General features: G+C 37.4%; 1 protein-coding gene across 2 annotated transcripts; it reads right to left on the minus strand.

Annotated features, from left to right (window-relative positions):
• SLC7A2 (solute carrier family 7 member 2) lies at positions 1 to 27,405 on the minus strand. 2 transcript variants are annotated; one of them, XM_077814566.1, is made up of 11 exons: positions 27,015 to 27,405; positions 25,389 to 25,544; positions 19,720 to 19,885; positions 18,959 to 19,095; positions 17,747 to 17,969; positions 14,752 to 14,888; positions 9,205 to 9,307; positions 3,583 to 3,773; positions 3,044 to 3,210; positions 1,592 to 1,700; positions 1 to 185 (listed from the first exon to the last, which is right to left on the minus strand). In XM_077814566.1, exons 1-11 carry the CDS (start codon positions 27,388 to 27,390, stop codon positions 1 to 3), a joined length of 1,950 nt encoding a protein of 649 aa, XP_077670692.1. In that variant the 5' UTR covers positions 27,391 to 27,405. The 2 variants fall into 2 exon arrangements, with proteins under 2 accessions (XP_077670692.1, XP_077670691.1); XM_077814565.1 differs by lacking the exon at positions 14,752 to 14,888 and adding an exon at positions 15,216 to 15,355.

The following is a 27,405-nucleotide window of genomic DNA, read 5'->3' on the forward strand; positions in this document are numbered from 1 at the left end:
TTAACATTCACTTGTCCTTTCATGTGTAATAAACCGAGCATTTTCATCAACATGTTCATCTGCTTCTTCCACAGGGTTCTTTTCCTGTATTCCACTATTTTCGGAGCAAGTATCTTCATCTTCCTCATCTCTAGGATGACCCTCAAGACTGTGTCTGATGCCATACGCAAAGTAAATAAAGAAGCCTTCCAAACAAAAAAAATACTTAATAGTTTTTTGCAGGCAAACACTGCTTTAAGAGTGATTCCCAACCCCCTGGATAACTGACACCTTTTACCTGAACAGTTCCCTGCTTGTGGTATGCAAATTACTACTAGTACTTCAGGACTTTGTGCCTGGTAATGTAGCTCTTCCCTACATTAAAGACAACTGGCAGTGCTGGACCCCAGTGCAACATTTCTGTCTATTTCCCAGTCATTTGTGTATGCTCTTATCCGCACTGCTAATGGTGACCGCTGCCTGTAATTCATGACTGCAATAAAAGTTTGGAGCACCAAAACTGACTTTGCAGTCAGTGTATCTTTCTACAATTCAAAAGTACAGCAGTTCAGAGGAGAATGATACACAGAGTAGTAGGAAACAGATACAGTAGTTGCAAATACTCCTCTCTCTACAGTTTTGACTATAATTATTAGAAAAATATTGATCTTGATTTTACATCTTTTTCTCCCCATGTTTTCTGGCCTGGCTTACAGGCACAGTCTCTACCAATTTAAGTAAATTGATTTAGAAACTGAGCTAGTTAAATCAGTGAAACCTCTTTGTGTGAATACTCTTAAATTGGTTTAACCAACTTAAGTTACATCAATATAAAGCACTTTCTTAAACCAATTTAAAAAACTGTCCATATAAATTATTTGCACTGATTTAACTAACTCAGTTTCTAAACCAATTTGGTTAAAATCAGTGCTACTGGTATGTGTGTGTGAACAAAGCCTACATAGATTTCTCTTTCTCTGCCACTACACTCATTGAATCCCAGCTAACCTTTCAGGAGCATTTTGACACAACAACCACTTTCAGCTCTCATTTTGTATTTACCATAGGGTGACCAGATAGCAAGTGTGAAAAATTGGGAAGGGTGGGGAGTAATAGGCACCTATATAAGACAAAGCCCTGAATATTGGGAGTGTTCCTATAAAATCAGGGCATCGGGTCACCCTAATTTATCAAAACAAATCCTGAGAATATGTTAAATATTCTCTATTTTGATTTTGTATCACAAAGTGAGTTGAAAGTGCTGCCTCTGAAATAGAGTAGGCAGGCAGAAAAGATTTACCAAACTCAATGTTAATGCTTTCCAGGCCTACATATACATCACCTATATTTGCAAGATAGCAGTAAGCTAACTGGAATTAGTCCTGTAGCTTTTATGATTCCTGCTACCTCACAACCGCATGTGTAGTTTTGGCAGCAGGTGCATACATCTTCTGAGGTATGTTTTTGTTTTGACTATTGATATCATTTAACATTTATTGAAAGAAAGCTTTTTATTTGAATAGTTAAAAGAAGATGATTAAATCATTCCTAGAAAGAACCACAAGAGAGGACCCATCAATCCTAATGTAAACAGTTGTTGTAAAGTACCTACCAAAAGCCATCCAGAAGCTAAATCTGATCCAAGTCTCTCCACTTAACTGTACCATCAAGTAAATATTCACCAAGATACTGAAGGATGGCAAAAATGGCAAGAATGGAACCTAAGGGGAAATAGTTTATAAGATAGTAAAGTTTTTCAAACCTTTCCGCAGAATAAATGGCGCATTTCAGTTTTGTAATACAAATAAAGGGACTGGCAGACCCACTCACCAGTGAGAGTAAGACACTTTTCCTGTTTAGTGTAAAGGTTAATCACTCGTTTCTGCAAAACTGTTAATCACTAGTTACACTTTCATTTTTAAAAAAAGGTTTGGTCCCCACAGCTACAAAGAAAACCTTGTCAATTTGCACTGAACATACAGCAGTGCAGTGCTGAATTCCTGAATTAATCTAGGTGGGCAGCCTGAAACAATACTTATTTTACTGATTTAAATTTATATTCAACAGCCTTTACCCACAGCTCTCAGCACACTTTATAAATAATTAAAAAGGATAACATGCCTCAATAAAAAAGCACACTCCATTTATATCCCTGTTCTTCCCAATCACCACACCAAATAGCCTCCCATACCTCATCCCATCACTCAGTTCATCTCCACTTTCCTAACTGCCCATTAAAAAAAAAAAAAATCCTTGTAGTGTATGTGAAAGACTTATTCATACTCCAAGGAATCATGGCACACAGTCTAAGGGCAGGTCTTCACTACCCGCCGGAGAGATACAATCGATCCCCGAATACGCTCCCTATCGACTCCGGAACTCCAGCTCACAAGAGGCAGAAGCGGAGTCGACGGGGGAGCGGCAGCAGTTGACTCGCTGCCGTCCTCACGGCCAGGTAAGTCGACCTAAGATACGCCAACTTCAGCTACGCTATTTGCGTTGCTGAAGTTGCGTATCTTAAGTCGACGCCCCCACCCCCACCCGCCCCCCCCGGCCCAGTGTAGACCAGGGCTAAGCAACTGGGTTTTTGTGCTACACTGCTCCTCCAGGGCTGGGAGGGAGGAACTCTTCCCTCTAAGTTACAGGCTCTGTAGTAGTGAAGCCACTCTTCAACTGCTATCCCAACCTTAGGGCTGAAATGGCCTCTGTGCTGCTTGCCTCAGCACCCGCAAGTGGCAGGGAATAGCTGGTGGATCTCTGTACTAAGCAATTTACCAGCTAATACCACCAATCAGTGGTGTGCAGCACTGCAGTGTGAAAGGGGTATAGTGCACCCTATGCAAGGCCTCCTCATCCAGTCTGCAATGAAATCATACTAGAATTGATCTGAGACCGTCTAGACAATGGGATGGTAAAAATGCCTAAGACCTGTCTACACTATCACTATCACCAATAGTGCAAAGGTGAGACACATTGTCTGAAAAACACAAGCATAGACACAGCCACACACATAGTTTTATTAAAACAAATTGAAACTCTGTATTATTTATGTTAACTTACTCACCATAAAGGCCACTTTCTGCTGGCTCTGAGGCTGCCTCCAAATGGTGAGAACTATGACTATGAAGAGTACTACCAACACAGCAAGAAGACCAATGCTCCAAGGCTCCATATTAGCAATAAAATGAATCCCATATGTGGTCAGAACACTCAACCCACACACAAGAAAAGCTGTGTGAAAAAGAAAATAAGAATTGGAAGGAAGTCAAACCTTTCAAAACTTTTTAAATAAACATGCAACTTAATATGATAAAGCAGATCTTTATCAGTAGAGACATTATCAGATGTTAAAATGAAAAAAGTCTATTTTGACAAGAAAACACTTTATTCTGCCTTATTTTTGACTGAAGGAAAATAAATAAGATTATGGAACAAACTATAAAAATCTGTTTTCCTACCAGAATACTTCATTTTTGACATTCGTGAGACGGTACTCCAGGATGTTACCATTGGATTTGAACTTTTGTTCTCCTTAATTAAATTCCACTATTTATGGAACTTGATTTGAATGTATTGTACTTATTTGGGTATCTGTAGACTTACCTAATAGACCCACCAAAAAGCTAACAGTAGTAGCAGACTGCTCTGTTGGCAAACTGGATGGATTCATCAATGTCTGAAGACTGAAGTGGTGCCCTTGAAGCATACTAATTTCAGATTCCCTTTCTGATCCTGTCAGAGCCTCTTTCTCTGGAGAATATTTTGGTTGGTCATAGGTTAAATTGGGTTGGTACCTATCCACAAATAAATAGATATTTATATACAAGACTGTAACAAGTAAAGAAGTTAAGCTTGTGGTGGGGGTTAAAGGAGGATGGTTATAAATGCCACAGCAGTCTCCAATGATTCCACTCTACACTAATAGCTACAATAAAAAATAAAGTCTGCTCTTGCAAAATTCATGTGGCATCCCTTCTATCTTCTTTTATTTCTAGGTCGGGGTGGCCAACCTGTGGCTCCGGAGCCACGTGCGGCTCTTCAGAGGTTAATACGCGGCTCCTTGTACAGGCACCGACTCCAGGGCTGGAGCTACAGACCCCCAACTTTCCAGTGTGCCAGAGGGTGCTCACTGCTCAACCCCTGGCTCTGCCACAGGCCCTGCCCCCACTCCACCCCTTCCCTCCCCCTCCCCTGAGCCTGCCATGCCCTCGCTCCTCCCCCTCTCCCCCAGAGCCTCCTGGACACCATGAAACAGCTGATCGGGAGGTGCGGGGAGGGAGGGGGAGGCGCTGATCAGTGGGGCTCCCAGTGGGTGGGAGGTGCTAGGAGCGTACATTGGTAAATTCTGGCTCCTTCTCAGGCGCAGGTTGGCCACCCCTGTTCTAGGTAGTCAATTTAATCTCTAAATTCTCTGCAAAGGGGCCTATTGTCCAACACTGCCTGCCATACTGGGCACTATCATATATAAAATAATAAAGGAAGATTACACCCTGATAACCTGGTTTCCTATAACCTGGACTTTCACAGTTTAGAATGGAACAAGAGAAACACATAAGAACTGTATGCAATAGGAGCTCTCAAACTGGGGATTGCAGGCAGGTGTTGTGGGGGAGTGGAGTAATAATCACCCTTTCCTTTCCATTTTGCTAAATGAGAGGGGTAATCCTGAAGGAGTCGTGGAATGGAAAAAGATTGAGAACCACGGGTATAGAGGATACTGCTAAAGGTAATATACTCTCTTAAAAAGTTAACAATTACAGATCACCACTTTTACAAAGCTAACACCATGTCTCCTAAGATTTTCTGAGAAAGTAATAAGCTAGAAGAGGCTTTTTGCTGATTTTTTAATTATACTGTGGGAGGCAGCTGTTTTTCAGCAAAATATTTATAATTTAAATAGAAAACACAACACAATACAAAAACCCTTCATGAGATAAAGGAAGGAGATGGAAGAGGATTTCTTGAAATACAGTAGGTCTTTTCAGTAAACTTTCACTGAGATGAGCATGAGGCAGTCTAGAGGAAAAACACTAAAAAGCATGCTGCTTGAATAAGGCTGAGATTTAACACCAACTTTGGAAGGAATGTAATGTTTTTAAATACATGCAACCTTACTATGAAAGGGAGCATATTCTCCTGTGAATGATAAACTAAATGAATTTAAGTTACAGTAAATCCTCACTTAAAGTCATCCTGGTTAACATTGTTTCGTTGTTTTGCTGATCAATTACTGAACATGCTCGTTTAAAGTTGTGCAATGCTCCCTTATAACATCGTTTGGCAGCCACCTGCTTTGTCCACTGTTGTGCAATGCTCCCTTATAACATCGTTTGGCAGCTGCCTGCTTTGTCCACTGCTTGCAGGAAGAGCAGCCCGTTGCAGCTTGCTGGTGGGGGCTTGGAACCAGGGTGGACCAGCAGCCCCCCTATGAGCTCCCTGCTCCCCTAAGTACCCTGTGCAGCAGCCACCCAGCAGGCTACCAATTGCCAGCAGTTCAGCTGTCCCTCCCCCCACTGCCATGTGCTGCTCCTGCCCTCTGCCTTTGACCTGCTCCTGGGAGTCTCCTACTTGCTGTGCACGGGAGGGAGAAAGAGGGGAGCTAATGTCAGTGTGTCCCCTCCCCCTGTTCCCCACTTATCCCTTCTCCATACAGAGCAGGGTGTGGACAGGACAGGGCTCAGGACGGAGAGACAACAGCTGCTGTCTCAACTTCCTGATCTTTTTAAAGGCAATGTATTTAGAGTCAGGTCAGCATACTTAAAGGGGCAATGCGCACCTCTCTCTCTCCCCCACACACAGGGTGTGTGTCTCTGTCTGCCATGCTGTCTCCCCTCCCTCCATTCATGCTGCCTTGTAGAGTGTGAGGCTACATTAAGAATGAGTTAACCCTTGAGGGCTCAGCTGAATGCCAGTCATCATTTAGCAGTAAGGCATTCCCTGGGCAATATCCCACCCTCTTCCACCCTCTAAACTTCACCACCTCAACCAAGCTTTATAATCATCATTGCTGTGTATAGTATTAAATTGTTTGTTTACAACTTATACTGTGTGTGCATATATATATATATAATATAGTTTTTTGTCTGGTGACAAAAATTTCCCTGGAACCTAATCCCCTGCATTTACATTAATTCTTATGGGGAAATTGGATGCGCTTAACATCATTTTGCTTAAAGTCGCATTTTTCAGGAACATAACTACAACGTTAAGCGAGGAGTTACTGTACTATCGTCAGAACTACTGTTACATTTTTCAAAATTATCAGTTTGAGTTCCTGTGACTACTTAATTAGTTTTAACCTTCATTTATTGCCCCAACTACCAGCAATACACACAATTAACAAAACCTGTCTTATGCATTGCAGTACCAATGTATCATTGTTATTCAGTTACCTTACATTAAAAATACCTTTAGATTAGCTGTAATTATAGACAAGTGTCACCTATTAGATCAGTGACTCTCAAGCTTTCCAGACTACTGTACCCCTTTCAGGAGTCTGATTTGCCTTGAGTACCCTCAAGTTTCACCTCACCTAAGAACTACTTGCTTACAAAATCAGAAAATATACAAAAAAGTGTCACAGTCACATTATTACTGAAAAATTGCTTCCTTTCTCATTTTTACCATATAATTATGAAATAAATCAGTTGGAATATAAATATTGTACTAGCACTTCAGTGTATAGTATATAGAGCAGTATAAACAAGTCACTGTCTGCATGAAATTTTAATTTGTACTAACATCACTAGTGCCTTCATGTAGCCTGTTGTAAAACTAGGCAAATATCTAGATGTGTACACCCTTGATTGAGAACCACTGTATTAGATCACAAAAGGAGCACCATTCTATAGCTTATAAGGATGCCTTGCCTTGAGCTATTTCTCTGACCTTGTCAAAGGCTTTCTGAAAGTCTAAGTACACTGTATCCTCTGTGTACTTAGAACATAAGAGGGGCCATACTGGGTCAGACCAATATCTATCCCAGTATCCTGTCTTCCAACAGTGGCCAATGCCAGGTGCCCCAGAGGGAATGAACAGAAGAGGTAATCATTAAGTGATCCATCCCCCGTCGCCCATTCTCAGCTTCCGGCAAACAGAGGCTATGGAGACCATCCCTGCCCATCCTGGCTAATAGCCATTGATGGACCTATCCTCCATGTATTTATCTAGTTCTTTTTTTAACCCTGTTACAGTAATGGCCTTCACAACATCCTCTGGCAAGAGTTCCACAGACTGACTGTGCACCGTGTGAAGAAATACTTCCTTTTGTTTGTTTTAAACCTGCTGCCAATTAATTTCATTTGGTGGCCCCTAGTTCTTGTGTTATGAGAAGGAGTAAACAACACTTCCTTATTTACTTTCTACACAACAATCATGATTTTATAGACCTCTCTCATATCCCCCCTTAAACATCTCTTTTCCAAGCTGAAAAGTCTCAGTCTTTTTAATCTCTCCTCCTATGGAAGCTATTCCATACCCCTAATAATTTTTGTTGCCCTTTTCCGAACCTTTTCCAATTCCAATATATCTTTTTTGAGATGGGGCGATCACACGCAGTATTCAAGATGTGGGCGTACCATCGATTTATATAGAAGCAATATGATATTTTCTGTCTTATTATCTATCCCTTTCTTAATCATGCCCAATATTCTGTTCATTTTTTTGACTGCCGCTGCACATTGAGTGTTTTCAGAGAACTATCCACAATGACTCCAAGATCTCTCTCTTGAGTGGTAACAACTAATTTAGACCCCATTATTTTATATATATAGTTGGGATTATGTTTCCCAATGTGCATTAATCAACACTGAATTTCATCTGCCATTTTGTTGCCCAGTCACCCAGTTTTGTGTGATTCCTTGTAGTTCTTCACATTCTGCTTTGGACTTACAAAACTACTCAAGATAGTGATCATCTGCAAATTTTGCCACTTCACTGTTTACCTCCTTTTCCAGATCATTCGTGAATATGTCGACTAGTACTGGTCCCAGTACAGACCCCTGGGGGACATCACTATTTACCTCTCTCCATTCTGAAAACTAGTAAATTTGTTCCTACCCTTGGTTTCCTATCTTTTAACCTATTACCAATCCATGAGAGGATCTTCCCTCTTATCCCATGACAGCTTACTTTGCTTAAGAGCCTTTGGTGAGGGACCTTGTCAAAAACTTTCTGAAAATCTAAGTACACTATACCCACTGAATCCCCCTTGTCCACATGCTTGTTGACCCCCTCAAAGATTGGTGAGGCATGGTTTCCTTTTACAAAAACCATGTTGACTCTTCCCCAACAAATTATATTCATCTATGTGTCTGATAATTCTATTTTCTACTATAGTTTCAACCGGTTTGCCCAGTATTGAAGTCAGGCTTACTAACCTGTAATTGCTTGGATCATCTCTGGAGCCCTTTTTAAAAATTGGTGTCGTATTAGCTATCCTCCAGTCATTTGGTACAGAAGCTGATTTAAATGCTAGATTACAAACTACAGTTAGCAGTTCTGCAATTTCATATTTGAGTTCCATCAGAACTCTTGGGTGAATACCATCTGGTCCTGGTGACTTGTTACTCTTTAATTTATCAGTTGGTTCCAAAACCTCCTCTAATGACACCTCAGATCTGTCCAGAATTTACTGATTCTGGATTGGGCAAATCCCAAGCATCTGTTTTCAGTCTCCTTATTTATTGATTCACCAGATGGAAACATCCTAGAAGGTCAGGATTTGGCCCACAAAGCAAATTTATTAGAGTATTTATACTATTCACATATAGCTCCCACAATTTACTGTGCTTGCTGTATACAGTAGGAGATAAACTATAAATTATATTGTAAAATTAGAAATACGTTTCTAGCTTTGAATGTTTCAATGTTTTGACATGAGGTCCTTCTATACCATTTGGAGCTGAAGACCGTGTAATTTATCTTTCAGAAAGTAAAACCCTCTTAGATTTCAAATAAGGTTTTGGATTTGATCTATGCCCACACTGGCATTACACTGTGTCTATTCCTAGTGTATATCCAACTCTGAAGGGACACCACTCTGGTAATCATTAAATTAAGAAACCACACACAGATTAACATTTTACAAGAGTGAACCTAATTTTACAATATGTATGTACCTAGAATAAAAGTTATACAAACTTTTATTTGTATTTATTAAATGTATCCTGCATAGGACAAAATAAAATACAGCAGAACAAACAGGGGGGTGAGGGTGGAGCTCACCTGAGGATGAGAACACAGGCTGCTACAAGTGAGTAAGCAAGAAGTGTACCAATAGACATCATATCCACCAGAGCCTTTAGGTCAAAAAGAAATGCCATTATAGCTAAAAAAAGAAGAAAGAAATACAGAATATGTATGAAAGTTATATATTGAGAGTTAAGATTTTTAAGGCAGCTCAAGAAGCTATGTATGGAGTTTTTATGTAGTTGACTTACAAACAGTAATACAAATGAAACCATAGTAATGCATAAAAATGAATTTTCAAAGTAAAGACCCACATTTTTAAACTTGGTTGCCTGGAGTTAAACACCTACCTCTGTATGTAGGCATTGAAATAAAATTGGTCTCTTTGCAGTAACCCTGAGCACCCACAGCTCTCAGTGTGGTTGCTCAGCACTTCCTGAGAGTCACATTTATTTGTGTACCTAAACAGGGATTTAGATGCCTACTAACTTTAGGCAACCAAGTTCACAAATTTTGGCCTACTTTTTTGTTTTCAAATATAAGACACCCGGAGAACATCTAGGAAACACTAATGAAAACCTTTCAGCCAAAATTCTCTATATACCTGCTGTGTGATTTTTAATATAGTTATTTTGGACATTTATTTAGTTGTATAGTACACTGTCATGTAAAAATGTCATTTTCAGCTATGAAAACTGATATGTAACATAACCCTATGTGAAAACATTTCTCACTTAAAAATATAACACTTTATTTTTATTAAGGTATTGTAGGAAATTTTGGAGAATATTAATTATCAAAGAGCCAGATCCTGCAAGCGTGTTGTGCATAGAACTCCTACTCAAATTCCACAGGCTGAGGGCTTGCAGTCAGAGCCTGAAACCACAAGCTTACAGTGGGATCCAATCTACTGACATGCATGTGGATCCAAGACAGACTGGATCAGGACCTTAATCTATAACCGGTACATGTAATGTGTATGTACTAGGCCCTAATTCAGCAAACCACTTGGGAACCTGCTTAAATCCCATTAAGCACATCCTTAAATGCTTTGCTGAATTGGCGCCTATAGACAAGAGTAAGTCAATTTAAATGTAAATTCAGGTTGAATAAAATCTTAGTATTTTTCAGGTGACTGCATGACTTTTTAATAAACAGCATTATTTTAAAAGTGGATTATTTTACGCCTTCTCTGGCAAGGCAACTTCACTGTGACTTCCAATGTGTTTCTTGTTCTAGCCTTAGCCCCATCTAGATGGCATTGACTGTTTGCGTCCTCCTTCTCCTTTCCAGTTTGCTTGAAGCAGATCCTCAGAAACATCAGAGCTAACCAGATCCTTTTGTATGACATTCATCCATCTAGTTTTGGGTCTTCTAATTCTCCTCTTACCCTCCACTTCTAAGTTTAACATCCTGTTTTCAATATATTCTTCCTATTATCTTTTTACATGCCCAAATCATCTACACCTTAGATTCTGTCAGCTGTTCTATACCTGATATCACCTTCAAACCTCTCCTAATTCATTTGTTCCAAATATAGTCCATCTTAATAACTCCAAGCATCCCTCTTAACATTTTCATTTCCCTTGTACTAAAAATCCTTCCTTCAACATTTCTTCCAGTGTCCAACATTCAGAGCCCTACAAAAATACAGGCCTAATTACCATCTTAAATATCTTACTTTTCAATTTGATAGGCTTCCTCCTATTGCAGATCATTCTGCTCAGTTCTCTCCAGGCCTTTCCTGTTCTGCTTATAAGTTCATCACTGAGTTCACCATTATCCTGTACTACCAAACCTAGGTACTTGAACTTCTGTACTTTTGGTAGTGGCTGGCCCTCCAGACTTTATAGATCCGTTGTCTTCCTGCAAGTTATCATTGAATGAACAGACCATATATTCTATTTCTGCTGATTTTCATGCCATTTCTTTTCAAGTATACATCTCTATCTCTCTAAATCTTCTTCCGCTTCCTCTTTGCTCCCTCCACAAGCACTTCATCATCTGCAAAAAGCATGCACCAGGGTGCCACTCTGGATGTTCTCAGTAAGTGCATTGAGCACCAACATGAACACAAAAGGGGCTTAGTCCAAGCCTTGATGTACTCCAACTCTTACTAGAAACTGTTCAGTTTCTCCAAGTGGCCTTCTGACTGCGATAAAAGCACCCTTGTGCATATCCTGGAGGAGTCTGATATAGTCTTCAGATATTGATTTCATTCCCATACACCAGATGCCTTCTCTCGGAATGTGGTCATAAGCCTTCTCAAGACTGATGAATACTATGTGCAGGGTTTTCCTCTTTTCTCTATATTTTTACACCAGCAAAGATAGCATTCACTGTTTTATTGACTTGCCTGGCATCAATCCAAAGTGACGGTCACTGATCTTCACTTCTCGTCATATTCACAATAAATAAATTGTGTGTGTATATGATAATGCATGCATTATTTTTATATTACATATATGTATGTGCGTGTATATATATAAAAAGCATACACTCTCACACCATCTTGATTTTATATATATCACACACACACGTCTTTTTGATCATGAAGAAAAACAGAAAAGATTAATTCCCCAAAATAAGACTGCAATATTACCAAAATCTGCTAGGCTAATAACTAATCCAGGAATACAATTTCCTTAATGATCATGGAAGCACCCTACATTCACTAGTCTTGTGAACAGGGAGGTTTGTACAAAAACTATGAAGCATTCTGTGAGAAGATTTCTCATATATTTCACTGCCTAGGGTGCTCAGAGACAGCACTGACAGGCAAAGCAGAGGGACAGCAGAACGTGCATATGTTCATAAACCAAAATAAAGGAATTCGATTTAATTTTCATCCTTCCAGTCTTAAAGTGTTCCTGTACATTACAAGTCAATTTTATCATACTCTAGCTAATTATAGCATATGATTATTATATTTAAAATATCACAGCTTTTTACTTCGTATTTTTTTTAATTATAGCATTATTTGTGATCAACAAGATGCGTGACTTTATGGCCAAAAAACTTTTCAAAAATAATCTGCTTTTGAAGGTTAGCCACATTAGTATTTATACAGTACATTTCAAATTTCTGAATACACTATTAGTGGCAAGACAAAAAATAGTACATCTTTAATATTGTTAGCACCAATGAATGTAGGACATATATTCATTTTGGCAAGGTAAGTAAATATATTTATGTGAGCATAAGCTTTCGTGAGCTACAGCTCACTTCATCTGATGAAGCGAGCTGTAGCTCACGAAAGCTTATGCGCAAATAAATTGGTTAGTCTCTAAGGTGCCACAAGTACTCCTTTTCTTTTTGCAAATACAGACTAACATGGCTGTTACTCTGAAATATATTTATATTATCCAATGCAATCTCCATATTTCCCTTTCCCTTATATATGAGAAGCTTATGCAGAGTTTAAAGGATGTTGAGCTTTGAAGCACACAAAGCATCCAGAAAAAGACAATTTCACTTTAAACAGTGTTAAAACTACCAAATATATGCTTGGAGAAAAATACTATCAAAATGGACACAAGCTTATCATTAATGTATTTCAAAATTTATATATATATAGTTCCATCAGATTAATTTTTTTCCCTTAGTAGATATAAAAATTGCAAACAACTATAAATCTTTCATATAATCGATGCTTACTCAACTTCTAATTATTACTTATCAGAAGAGAAGTCAAACCTATCACAAAATAGTTGGAAACCAGAACCTAAACTTTGTTAATTCATTTTAGGTGCACATCCCACGTTGTTGCCATAAGTGCAAATACAATTCAGGGAGATATGCAGCACTACAAATCCAGGTAATACCTCTCATTAGCCTGCTGCCTTTGGTAAAATATGATTGGACTGTAAGCCAACCATTTTGCTGTAGGCAGAATTTCATTATCAGAATTATTATATAAGAAAAAGGACAAATACATATAACTATGTTTGGCCTCACCTGTAGTTTTGACTTGATAACATAGTAAAAGGTCAAAATCCAACCTTCTTAACACTGTTTAAAACTGTGAGACTATCCATGCTCAGATTTAGTAGGAATGCCAGATTACTTTCATGCTGCATTCATCAGTTTTAACAGATCTAGTAAATTTAAGCCTACAAGTTACTAGATACACTTTTTCTTAAAGAAAAAAGAAAAAAAAGTTACCTGCTGTATCAAAAAACTTTGTTCTGTTGGATAAACCACCTGCCCACACAATTACACCCCCAAAACTGGCTTTGAATTTGAAGTGAGCTGTAGCTCACAAAAGCTTATGCTCAAATAAAAGTGTTAGTCTCTAAGGCGCCACAAGTCCTCCTGTTCTTTTTACGGACTAAAACGGCTGCTCCTCTGAAACCTGCTCTTGTGCTGCTGCAACCAAGACTGCATATTTCCACTCATCAGTTTACCCAACTGGGAAAAAAAATTTTTCCTTCTCTTCTTCTGCGTCGGTTCATAATTCCACCAAAATGAAAAATCACTTTTGATACCAGATTTCCACATTTTTCCAAAATATAGCAGAAAAAGGAGCTGGTGCAACATGAAAGCAATCTGGAAAGTCAGATTAAGTGTCTCTTTATAAAGAGTAATTCTCCATTATAGATTTGTACTATGACAAAAAAAAAGACAAATTAAGGCCATTTTTTAGATTATGAACTATTTGGGGCATGACCAGGGCTTCCTTTATGTTTGTAAAGCTCTTCAAACAAAAGGGTCCTGACTATGGCTTGTAGATGCGACAGTATGATAAATAATAAATAAATGTTTTAGTCTTATCTGAATCTCTTGGTCTTTATCATCTGGAGCCAGCCTACCCTGACTTTTCCATGCAAAGCTGACATTACACTGAAATCAGTACGGTATAATTTGTATTCCAGGTACATTAAGCAATACAAGAGATATGCATTTTGACAACAATGAAAGAGTTTAAAAAAGAAATAAATAAATCTCCACTTCGAAGTGTAGGAATTTGCACACTAAATGGTAACAGCTCCTGGAAATGTTGCTTTGATGCATTCTGTATGTGTGTACATACACACATACATAATGATCCTAGTAAAATATCTGTACTAAAAATAGATTAGTGCCCTTTATGGGCAAAGAATGTGTAAAATTTCCTCTTTTTTAAAACCATTTTGTAGTTGCCATACTGAAGATCATTCATAATTTTATTTCTTTTTTTTACCCCATAACAAAAACACATTCCCCCCTAGTATTTCGAAACAATTAAATACATTATTCTTGAACTAAAATTTCCTATACCCAAACCTCACAATTAGAGCATAGTCCAATGGTTGTTATAAAGACAGTTTTATTCCAGATGCCCCAAAGTAAATAACTTTTTGTCTGTAATGCAAAAGAAGCCAAACTTAGAAAGCACAAAAAGTTGCGAGTTCATTGACATCAAGGACATCACCGCCACCACGATTGCCATGATTTGGAATTCTTATGCCCTTCAATTAGTCAGCAATTTTATTCCCAACTTACATGCATGAGAAGTTAACAAGCAGTCCCTTCTTATAATCCATGCACGTGCATACAAGGTTCAAATCCCAGTTTGAAGAAACCTATGTTTTCAGAGCTTACCAGAGATGACCCCTGCTGTCAATGTGGCAGCAACTGGTGTCTGCCTCTTACTCACTTTGGCAAGAAACCTAAACAGTAAACCATCTCGTGCCATGGCAAACAGAATTCGGGGCAGAGGGAACATAGAGCCGAGAAGACTAGAACAGAAAAATTTAAAGTTCAAATACACATTATTAAAAGCATTGTAGTCTACTGGTAAAGTCAACTAAAACGGGAAGCTAGGAAAAGCTTATTTTCATGTTGTTTTGTTCTTTTGAACCTGTGCTTCCAAAGCACTTGAGATTACATAAATAAATAAATAAATAAAGTCTGTGGTAGGAAAATGGTTATTTTACCTTGAGACAATCATATTTTATGCTTTCAGTCAAAAGCAAACCAAAACTTGCCTGACAGTATTGGATTTCCACACACGCAATGCGTGAAGCAGTGCACCTTTCCCTACAATAATCAACTCTCAGTCTCACCTGCTACTGCACCCGATGACAAAGTAGCAATAACTGGAGTCTTCGTTTTGGAATTGATTTGAGCTAGACATTTGAAAAGCAACCCATCTTCCGCCATAGCATAGATTACACGTGGCATTGGGAAAATGGATCCAAGAAGACTGAGTAAAAAGCAAACACATGCAACATGGCAAAACACAATTCATGCAAGGTTATATCATAGAAAAGAGAAACAATGCTAATTAATGGCATGTTTCACTGAAAACAAAATTTATGATGGTAAAAATATTTATAGACCAAAGATACTACAGTTTGGACACAAATAAATTTATTTTGTTTCTGAAAACCACTAGAAGTTTTGTTCACAATTCTGTGGTAATGCAATTGCTCCATTGGAAACAGTAGTAAAATAGCTAAATAACTTTTGCCATCACTGTAGATCTTGGGATACTAGTGAACCAGGAGCATGGCCCTGGTTAACACTAGCTATGCAATTAAGCATTATTGTTCCTTGAAAGATTCTGTCAATCAGCAACAGTGAATCACACAAGCAGTAACGCCTCACACATTCTGCAGCTCCTTATGACAATGTTAATCAATAGTAACTCAAAGTAAGCGCCACACAGTTTACACTTAACCCTATTATTTCTTTCAATTAAAGCACCCATAGCCAAGCTAATTTATTATTCCTGGTTTTATTTATGAACTGAAGGTAAACTATTTTAAACTGTTGATATTTGCAGAATTTGAAAAGCATTTTGAACTACAGATGACTCAAAGCTCCTTCTCTATTTAAAATATTTAAAATTTGTCAGGTTTCTTCCTTTCACATCAAAATAACCATACTAACAACCCCCCGCCCAAACAAACAAACAAAAAACCCACACAGTATAGCCTCTGTAACAGCCATATAACTTCTTAGCAAGCTGAAACTGAGGTTTTACTATACAGCCAGGTTGCCTTTCTTGCTACAGAGAACTGAATACATCACCTACATATATTTAGTGGGTGTGCAGCTTTTATGTTCCACAGAAGCTAAGCCACTTTAGCACTGCTTGTGAAAAGTAGCATTAAAATTAAATTCATGTGCAACACTACCAATCATTCACACTTTAACTGGTTTTGGTGCTGATTCAGGAAACCACTTACGTACCTACTTAAAGTTAGCATGTGCTTAAGTGCCCTTGCCCAATAAAGATGCTTTCGTGAATCAGGGCCAAGAAATCTGAACTTGAAGAATTAGTAATATTTCCATACTGGTATCACCAAAACCTCTACATATTTTTATTGTTGTGTCTGTGTAGAAGTTAATTATGCTTCTTGTCATCTTCAGACTGCATTCTGGTAAATAATGGAAATATATAAATACTGTAAAAATTTTAATCTCAAATGACATGGCCCAGGAATAGGTAAGCGTTCCGATCAAAGCAATACTCCCAACATATCAGCCTACAACACTGCCAAGTAAAGGAATTAAAAGTAAAAGGTTTTTTTAAAATTAAATTAATTTAAATTAATTTAAAAAATAATTTAATATTTCATTAAAGTAAGATATTACCTCTCTCAGAATAAACTCGGGTGTTAAAAACTTTAAAATACTTTGGAAGAAAAATTAGGAGATCAATAGTTATAATTTGGTAATCAATGGTTTTACTTTCTATGTAAAGTTTTCTTCTCCGTTGCTTTTTTCTTTGCTCTAGTTTCTATTTAAACATTTGCTTTTATATTTTATGGAAGACAAATATTATAAAGATCATAAAACTGCTAGAGTCCACTTCAGGCATTACTATAGAAAATTATAATCCCAAAACTAACTGTACAAACACAACTTAGTCTACATACACAGGCCTAAGATTCTTTTAGCTTGTCATTTAGAGCTCTTTCCTTTTTTATAATCTCCCACCCCAGAGTCTTTCACTTGATTATTTTCCACAATCATTATGCTTATCTTCTATACATGACTACTCATGGACTATCTCAGTGACATCAACAGTACTCCTTAAATAGGCAAGCCTGCTTCTTTTTTAGGCCAGCTGTTGAACTCATACATCTCCCACTTCTTGAGGCCATTTAAACCACTTTAGTAACATACATGAGCTCAGTTAGCAGAAAAGGAGACTATTAAGGCTGTTCCTAAATGTAAGTATGAAGACTACTCTATTCTAATAGGTTCTTATACCACGTTACATGTGGGCTATAATATATAGGAAGATGCATGTACTGTATATATTAATACATCTCACAATCTAGTCAACTCTTCCAACTAAAATAATATATTTGGTCACACTTTATATTAAGATTACATTTAAAGTTTGCCAATGCTTAATTATTGATAGATGTTTTCATCAATTGTTATAGAGTCCAACAGGTTGTTTACAATTATGACTTACAATCACTTACTACTCATGTAGTAACATGCTTATAATATTTATTAAATGTTAAACCTTAAGAAAATGTACCCTCAATATAAAAAGTGTGACCATACATTGAAATATATTGTATTTTTAAATTATCTTATTTCCCAATAAAATTAGTAGTTTTTTCTTCTTTACCTTGTAGACAAAGCACAGAGCGATCCCACTGCTACAACATACTTTGCGGGACCCCATCCAACATATTCAAAGGCTACAGGAAGAGGACTTTTCTCATCTAGAAGATAGTATGGCATCATAAGAGTCAAAGCTGCCGAAACACCAAAATAGGCCATAAAACAGACAAGCAGGGAAGTCACAATTCCAATGGGTATAGCTTTCTGAGGATTCCTGACTTCTTCCCCTAAGGAGGAAAAACAAACATTCTTACTCATCTAGGAAAATGTTTGCATCTTCTACTTTAATGTGCATTAACACACAGAAAAAGGTAAGTTTTGCAGTCTAAATATTAAGAATAATAGCTTTAATATTCCATATAGAGTAAAATCAATGATACAGTATGTAACCCAGCACTTTGTGGCCAGACATAGCACAAAAAATTAAGTTAAGCAAAATGACATTATATACGGAATTGTATCTATCTATCTATCTATAATTGCATCTATGTCATATATATAAATAAAATGTATATTTTACTTTAGAGAGGCCAAAATCTATAATTTTCCACTTATCAATACAATTAGTCTTTGGAAAGTTGCTCTGAAATGTCCCTAACCTCTGTTTGCTAGAAGCTGGGAATGGGCAACAGGAGATGGATCACTTGATGATTACCTGTTCTGTTCATGGCGAGATGGACCATTGGTCTGACACAGTATGGCTGTTCTTATGTTCTCTGCGAACTGCCTGTACCCTACCTTCCCCGAGGATAAGTAAGTTGTTGATCTTTTACTGTGTTGAGCTTCATAAGTATTAATTGCACATTAGTCTAAAAGAAGTTCTAAGGAATATGCGGCCTCTGAGTTTGTTTTTTCTAAAGCTACAATGAAGAATGTTTAAAAAAAAAAGGCAAGATGCCTGCCATATGGGCTTAGCAGAAAGAGCTTGTGCTGATCAGTTCCCACATTCTGCCATTGCCATTGTAGCTAACTGCAGGCAAAGAGAAATTTATTCACACTGTAATTTTGTTTTTCTGTGGAATGAGAAAGCCACATTCAGGAGTGATCTCAGTCTCCTTCTAGACATGGTGATAGAGTTTAAGAGCAGAGATAGACAGACCGATACAGAGGCAGACAGGGAAGAAGACTAGGATATATATAATTACACAGTTTGACCACTAACTTTTTACTTCAAATATATATATATAGAGAGAGAGAGAGAGAAACCCCATCTTACCAGTTGTTGCAATGCAATCAAATCCCACAAAGGCATAAAAACATGTTGCAGCACCAGCCAATGTTCCTGTAAAACCATATGGCATAAAACCACCGGCCCCAAACATGCTTGTCACGTTCTTATAGGAAGAATAATTTCTATAGAAAATTGAAATACAACAGAAAAAAGGCATTTTTAATTTGCGATAGAAGAAATCTAATATTTTTTTTATCACCAGTAACTCTACATGAACACTTTTAAAATGCAGAGTAGTCTCAAGATAAGGATCTTTTTACAAAGCTCTCAGTACAAAATACCTTTGTATGATGTTTGAGATAAAGATCTTCTATCACCAAAAATTCATTAACAACAGAAAAAACTGGATTATCAAATAAACACTACAAATCCTGGTCCTGCTCTCATTGGAACTAATGGCAAAACACCCACTGACTTTAATGGCACAGGATCAGGTCCAATATCTTGTTGTTAATCACATCCTGTACTGCAGTTAAATAGCTATCTTTAGAAATATACACTGATAGCTTCCCAGGTGGCTAAGCCTGAGATTACTAAAAGGCAAAAAAGTAATTAGTATAAAATTTAATTCTGTTTCAGGACACAAGTCTACATTTCCCAACAAAACAGTAAATCTAAACCTGTTGCTACAATGCATAGGCTACCAGAGATGCATGTACACCAGGAGCTGTCATCAGAGGCTGCTTAAAGTAGGAACAAGAAAAATGGAAGAAAATTGACAGATGAAAAGGAAAAAAAACAATTACCCTGTCTGTGCTGTGAGGTTTATGAGAGATTCTTCACTTATTTTCCAGTTGTCAGCTTCTCCTTTCACAAAACCAGAAATCATAACAAAGAGGAGAACCAAGATGTTAACAGCAGTGAAGATCTTATTCACCCATGCAGATTCTTTTACTCCAAAAGACAGAAGACCTATGAAATACAAGAGGGGATTTTAAAGAATTAACATCTCCTTTAGGAAGTAAAATAGCATCTTTAACAATGTATACATGCTAACATTACTAATTTTAGTATTTAGTTAATGATACTAGATCTATAGCTTTTAGGTGTTAGTACTAGGTTAATGAGTACTTCAATACTATGATAGACACTGTATAAAAACTGTAAAATGGAGACTATTTTTAATCCTCTCTCTCTCCAAAGGCTGATGATTGTCTTCTTGACTGACATTAATTCCATTTCTAATCCAGCAGGCAAAAAATATATATGGGAAGTGTAGCTTACTTCGTTCCTGTGCCCCCAGTCCATACTTCTATTTGGGATAAAGGAACTTCTAGGCTTAATAAAACTAACATAAACATTAGGAAACCACTGAATTCAAAAATGCACATTCATGATTAAACTCTTGAAATGATCAGACAGTCTATTAAAAATTACATTTGCTTTTACACACACACACACACACACACGAAACACACTTATCGGATTTAATTCTTCTTCCATGAAAGTGTAGGATATAGTCTTGCTAGCATGTGTGTGAGTTAGCAAAAAAGAGAGGCATTCTCTCTGTCCGTAATTATTTGAATTCTCTGTCTACAGTACACATGGTTCAGGAACTGGCACCACGCTGACTTTTAGATTCTCATGTAGAATAGTAAAAAAAAATTAAATTGAGAATTAAAAAAGTCAAACGTTTTAAATGCATGTTTTTTCTTCCATGTTTTGACCAGTTCTAATCTAATGTTATCAATGCACATCCCAGAGCTGTCCCTAATTCCTAGAATAATGGGGCCATCCAGTAGGTGAGTGGTTTTCAACCTTTTTTTCATTTGTGGACCCCTAAAACATTTTGAATGGAGGTGCGGACTCCTTTGGAAATCTTAGACATAGTCTGCAGACCCCCAGGTATCCATGGACCACAGGCTGAAAACTACTGATACAGATTATTAAAATAATTAAAGGACAAACATCTATTTAGCTCCTAAACAACTTTGATTTAGAGAGTTTCTTGATCTTTTGTATTCTTGTGCAAATCAGGATATAAAATAAATGTATCTCTACATAGCAAACTACTTTATTTGCACAATCTGAACATTTTCCAAGGGAGACCCTGCTGTGAAGTTAGACGGGAGACAGTTGAAGCCTGGTCTGTAGTTTAGCAGAATACAAGATGACAAATTGGGATGGGGAAACATGAAATACAGTAGAAAAATCTCACACCATTTCTCTGTGAAAAAAAGTATTTCCAATAATGCCACACCCATATGCTTCCCCTCATTATTTAGAGATTAATTCTGAAAATTTTAAGCCTATCAAGATAATGTCTAAATGAAATTTCTGATTCTGTTAATGCAACATAAGACACATTCTCAGAAACTATGGAACTATCATAAGAGCTACTCAAGTTTTCTTTGTTGGTGGTATTTTTATTGGCAGAAGAAGTAAATTGTTTTGTAGACCTTTAAATCTCCCTCTTACCCCAACCCTCCTAGAAAGGAGTTTCTCAATGGACCTAAAATTATATGAAATCCAGCATGCAAAATGTCTTAAAAATGAATCTCCATCTGTAGAAAGAAAACATGAAGGAACAGGTTTCCATGGACTATTCATTTGGACAATAAAAATAAAAATGTGTGAGTGGGGATCTTCACAAACTTCTCCTGCTCCCACTGAAGGCCATTCTCACCGATAGGAGACCTGGGCAATTGTCTAGTGTGCTATAAAGTAGGGTGTGATATTCTCCATGAAACACCTGTCACTTTGACACTCCCAGTGCTGTAGATTTGCTTAGCACTGAAACCAGTGAGCTGTGTTTGGCACTACCCGAACTGCAGGACACCCCCGATTCGACTCTTCCTCCTCCTCTCTCACTGGCAGAGATCTGCAAAGTTATTTTATGGCTGGTTCAGCTGTACTGGGGAAAGTGACTTGAGGGCAGAAGAGGAAACGAATGGAGAGGGAAAGGGAAGGAGAGAAGTGATGTCTTAAACAAGGAGAATGACAACAGGGTTTGGAAGAACAGAAAACACAGAGAGAGAACACAAATGAAAAGGGGACTAGACAGAAAGAAAAACAATGGTCTAGCAGCTACTACCTAAATTTAAGAAGCAATGCTTTCTGATTGATTGACAACAACTGGGGAGGCCCACTTCAGATAAAGAATGGTAAGACAACAGAAGAAAATATAGATAAGTGGAAAAATTAAAAAAAAAACCCAAAAAATCCAGGCATCATTCTTTTCATCTTTGAAACTCTCTCAAATTAAAGACTTTTCCAGAATTTGTCTTTCTCTGCAGCAGATGGCCATTATCCAAGTTAGGATTATTATTGCTACTAATTAAGTTTCTTCTCTTTCCATTTCTCACACTCTCTTGTCTTCCCCATTTCAGGCTCAATCAGTTGTACTGATTGATTTCCACTGCACTCCCTAAGATGCTAAAATGACCAATTAAAAAAAATGGATTCTAGAAATTTTTCCCTACCAGAGCCATCAAATCTGGGACAGCCAACTGCCAGCAGCTGGAACTGTACATGTATTAAAAGGGAGCCCAAATTTCTTGTCTTTTTGAGAGTTTTTTGACCACAAGACAGCCCTGATTCTCACTACTAAGGTTCACTAGATGAACAATTCCTAGAAGATGGAAGGAAGGAGGAAGCTATCCAATACTGTCACAAACTGTGTAAACATAAAATTGGTATTCTCGACATTTTTAGCTGTTACAAACAATGTGATTTTGCTTTTTCCTGTTACTCTGGATAAATAAAAAGGCAGATAATATTTTATCTACCAGGGTTAAAGGTCTGGAATTATTACTCCAGACTTCTCGTTAGATTTTTTTTAATATGGTTGTCTTTTTTTCCCCCTCCCTCTTCCCCTGCCCCTTCTTCTTCATCATCTTCTTCCTCTTCCAGGACCCAAACTGTAATCTTTCCTCCAGGCCATACTCCTTTGGCAATGTCTTAGTAAGAGAATAAAAACTGAACTGTAAATGCAACTGTCTGATTTCCATTCCGTAGAGCAGCAGCCAGGATGGCTAGTGTCTGCTCAGAAGGGAAAAGTAGCCCTTTTGCTAGTGGCCACAGAGTACTGCCTAAGCATTCTCTAGCAGTTCTCTTCTCAGCAGCAGCATGCATGTCTTTTGAACCAATTCAATCACCCGAATATAACATAGCTCAAAAGAATGAAATCTGATAGGGGGATTTTGAGCATGCTAAGTGGGCTTCAGTGTCTAAATGAAGTTCTTGGCTATTCCCTAACAGAAATTCAACTGGAAAAGAATTTTCATGAGACTGTACCAATTGTAACAACTAATTTGAAACAAAAAGAGATGCATATAATTTTAAAAATAGGTTATTAGCTTGTTAAATCTACAGAAATTCACTGTACACAACTGGCAACAAGAGGTACCGGTAGCTGAGTGGGAAGAAATAACCTTATGATTTAGTGTTCTGTAAATACTCATCTTTATTTATTTCCTCAGCTTCATCGTCAGACCAAACCTCTGTTTTCTTCCTAATGACCAAATTTCATTTTAAATTTGCAAAGAAAATTACTCCTATAAAATGTATATACAAAGAAAAGGGGGAATTTCTTAGGGCCAGGTGATCTAAATAGTAAATGTGCCAATAAATGGCTAAATGACACTTAATGATATTCAGACAATGATTGTCATCCTATTACCTCCATTGCAGTCTGACTCCATAATGCTGCAATTCCAATAACTGCTGATAACGTTAGTAATTCACAATCAAAGAAAAAACATTTACAAGACTCATAGGATTGTGCACTCAAAATTATTGCTGCTTGAAAATTAGTCCCAATTAGTTTCCAAAGTGAAACTATCCTTTTCTCAGGGCTCTGATTCATTTTTTGCTGCTTGCTTATGGCAGAGGCAAATATGCTGCTGTTCACTTTTGTCAACAACCTCACAAACTTCTGGGTAAAATTTCCAAAAATACTTAATTGATTTAGGAGACAAAGCTCAGTGAGACTTAAGCTTCTAAGTGCCTAAGTCTCTGTTGAAAACAGGACGTAGGCACTTTTGAAAATGTTATCTTCTGCCATCTTTTATTAAAAGTAAATAATGAATAAAACAGAGCACATTAATGCATCAAAAATGCATGTTTACCCACATAAGCAAAATCCTGACATTACTGTAACCTTTATCCTCTCTTCCCTCTACATTATTCTTATTTTTTTAGGCCTGGTCTACATGAGAAAGTTTCACCAGTCATGCCACCCTGTGCAGACACTCTTATTCTAGTCTGAGAATAAAAGTGTCCTCACTGGGGATTATAGCAATTTTATAACTTTATAACCAATTTATAGTCTAACTTTCCTGTGGAGACAAGCTCTTAGTTGATTGGTTGGGTCAGGTATCTATTTCGACTGGTAACTCTTCAGGGCATGGGCTGAGTCATCTATCTATCAAGTATCTAGCATTCTTTTGATGCAAATAAATAATAACAAATACTACCATTCTAAATATGCATACTGTTTCATATTCTGCATCACCAAAACATGAGTGACTTTTACTTATGCAGAACAGCCACTCTGAATGTAAAAACTAGCCGTGTTTATTTTCATTTCTGAGGGAACCAGATCCCCATGGAAACAAACTATGGTTAATAGTTTAGTTGTCTGGTGCCAGTGGCTGGGATTTCCTATTGTAAAGTGATGCATTAGTAAAGATGTAATCGAAATAAAATTATTTATTGTTGTCAAAAGCAAAAATCCAGTTAATTTTACCAAAGCTCACTGTTATCAAGGAGTATCGGAAAATAAAGTAGTAACCGAACAGCATGCAGAAACAACCTATCCATTCTGCACGCTCAGAGTGCTGAAGGTTCACATTGGATGGATGGATGGATGGACTGTGCTTGTGTCTTGGAGTTGCCTATTAGCTGACACAAATTCTAGCCTGTATAATTCTTTTGAAGACTGGAAGTGGGAAAAAGTTAAGTTGTACTAAGGAAATAGCTTGTGAGGAAAGGATTAAATGAAAAGTTAAGTCAAATATCCACCAAGAAACAATGCTTGGTTTGTGGGCAGTACATTATAACATTGAATCACAAAGTTTAAGATTGTGATATTGCTGAAAATATCCACTGCCTTTAGAGCAACCAAAAAGAAAAAATACAAATGCTGTCTAACTATTCTTTTATTGTCCTTTCTACATTATGGATTTTACACAAAAGCTCTCATAGCTGATTACCTCATGACTTAGATGAAGTTAAAAAAATGTGTGTATATATTTGCTTCTGATTTATAGAGCCACTATATCAATGCTCTCTATGCATTTATATTTCTCTAAAATATAAACAGTATCTTGATAAGAGAAAACATTAGAACTATAATTCATCCTTTTTTATTGCTTGTATAAAGATAGTCGCAGAATCTGTTCCCTGCCTCCAATACATTCTCTATTATTAGTCACCATGACATTCCTAACGTAAAGAGATTTCTATTTCTTACCTGCCAGAAGCAATATCAGACATACTGCAAAAAAGTCTGGATACTCTGCTAGACCAGAAAAATCCATTCTGAAGTAGGTTCTGAAAAACTGACCAATTTGTTTTCCAAGAAGTTCATCAAAGGTGCCACTCCACGCTCTTGCAACACTGGATGTACCTTCATAAAATACCCCCCAAAAAATAGGATTTTGTACAAACACGATCATACAACAGTTAGTACTATAGAAAGAACATGTTGCTATTTGTATTTAGAAAGATACAATTATTGTTAAACAAGTGGGCTTCTTCTCCGTAGATTTTATTATGGCAATTCATACCTACAAAATTATAGTATAATATATTAAGCTACAGTATCCATATCCCAATTTACTGCATTAGAAAAGTTCAAGTAAACTCTTCTATAATAGCTAACTTTGATAGCATAATAATCAATAATAATTTTTCATTTAGAGTACTTTTCATTATATTTGTTCATTATATTATATTTTTATTTAATCCCAAAACATTCTGCAAATTTCAACTGATATAAAATTAACTTCCCTCCTTGCTAGAGTGCAGCCACTTATAAGGTGAAACACGATATGTCTTTAGCAATGCACAGTAATACCACACAACAGTTTAGGACAGGAGGTGAAGAATAGTTTTTCCAGCTGGAATTACAGAAGTTTTATTAGGCAGAATGAAATTGCCGGAGTTTGAATTTACCCAGCATGCAAAGGTTAATCCCCAACCCTTGAAAAAACGCTACAGAACCACAAGCAATCAAGACCACATTTTTCTATCAATCTCAAAAAGCAACATCCCCATCAGCAGAGTGTCCCCTAATACAATACTTGGATGTACTGGGTGAGTTGTGACATAAGCCATGGTCTTGCAATTGAACCTGCACATGTGGATATGTGCACCCACACAGTACATCATTAACTTAATTGACTCTTAATTGACTCTGTGCAGTTGCACGATCACTTTGTTCTGGAAGGAAGCATGATACTTGAGTCACAAATATCACTTCTTCCCTTCTTCCTGACTTACCAAGGTGTCTCTCTGAATCTCTCCCATCCAAACACTGACATTTCCTAGTTCCAACTAGATTCATATACAATGGGCTATCAGCCCAAAGCTGGTATGTCTGCAGGAAACTACATCATTGATGGAGTTACATCAATTGATACTTATATTTCATGATTTGTTTTCAAGTGTAGTTCTACACTGATGGCACCGTCCCTAGATCTACTTCCTGTTTGTATCCAGAGACATTTACACTTACTGCTTTTACTCCAACTAGCACTGCAGAGCCAACACAGCAATGAGAACTGAATTAGATTCTATTTCTTCTTTTGCATCATCAACAGAATTGTTTGCCACTATTTTCCAATTAGGTACACTTACTTAAGCTGTTGAAGAGAACGGATTTGCAAAGACATCACAAAGTACCTATTTTGGCTTGAAGAAACTTTATTACAGGGGATGATGCATGAGAGGGAAATAACCCAGCTTGACTATCAAATACCAGGGTGTGTCTGAAGTAGTAGCAGTTAAGAAAAAAGAAAGAAAGAGCCCAAACCTAAATTTTATTTTTAGTTTTCCCAGTCACCCCGTCAGTTTTACACTGGTCTCCCAAACTTACCTATAACGTATGATAAAATGAGATTCCAGCCAGTGATAAAAGCCCACAGTTCACCAACAGTTACGTAAGTATACAAATATGCAGAACCAGTCTTGGGAACACGAGCACCAAACTCAGCATAGCAAAGACCTGCCATCACAGATGCCAAGGCAGCAATGAGGAAAGAAATAACAATACTAGGTCCAGAATCTGCTTTTGCGACTTCTCCAGCAAGTACGTAAACACCAGCACCAAGTGTGCTTCCCACTCCCAGAGCTATAAGGTCCACAGTGGATAAACATCGGCATAACTTGGAATCTTCAAGACTGTCCACAGAGACAATTTTTCTTCGCAACAGACACCGAACAAATGACAGAACTGGTCCACAGGGTATCATTTTGGATGAGGAACT

Source organism: Eretmochelys imbricata, chromosome 4, assembly GCF_965152235.1.
Source record: "Eretmochelys imbricata isolate rEreImb1 chromosome 4, rEreImb1.hap1, whole genome shotgun sequence".
NCBI classification, from domain to species: domain Eukaryota; kingdom Metazoa; phylum Chordata; order Testudines; family Cheloniidae; genus Eretmochelys; species Eretmochelys imbricata.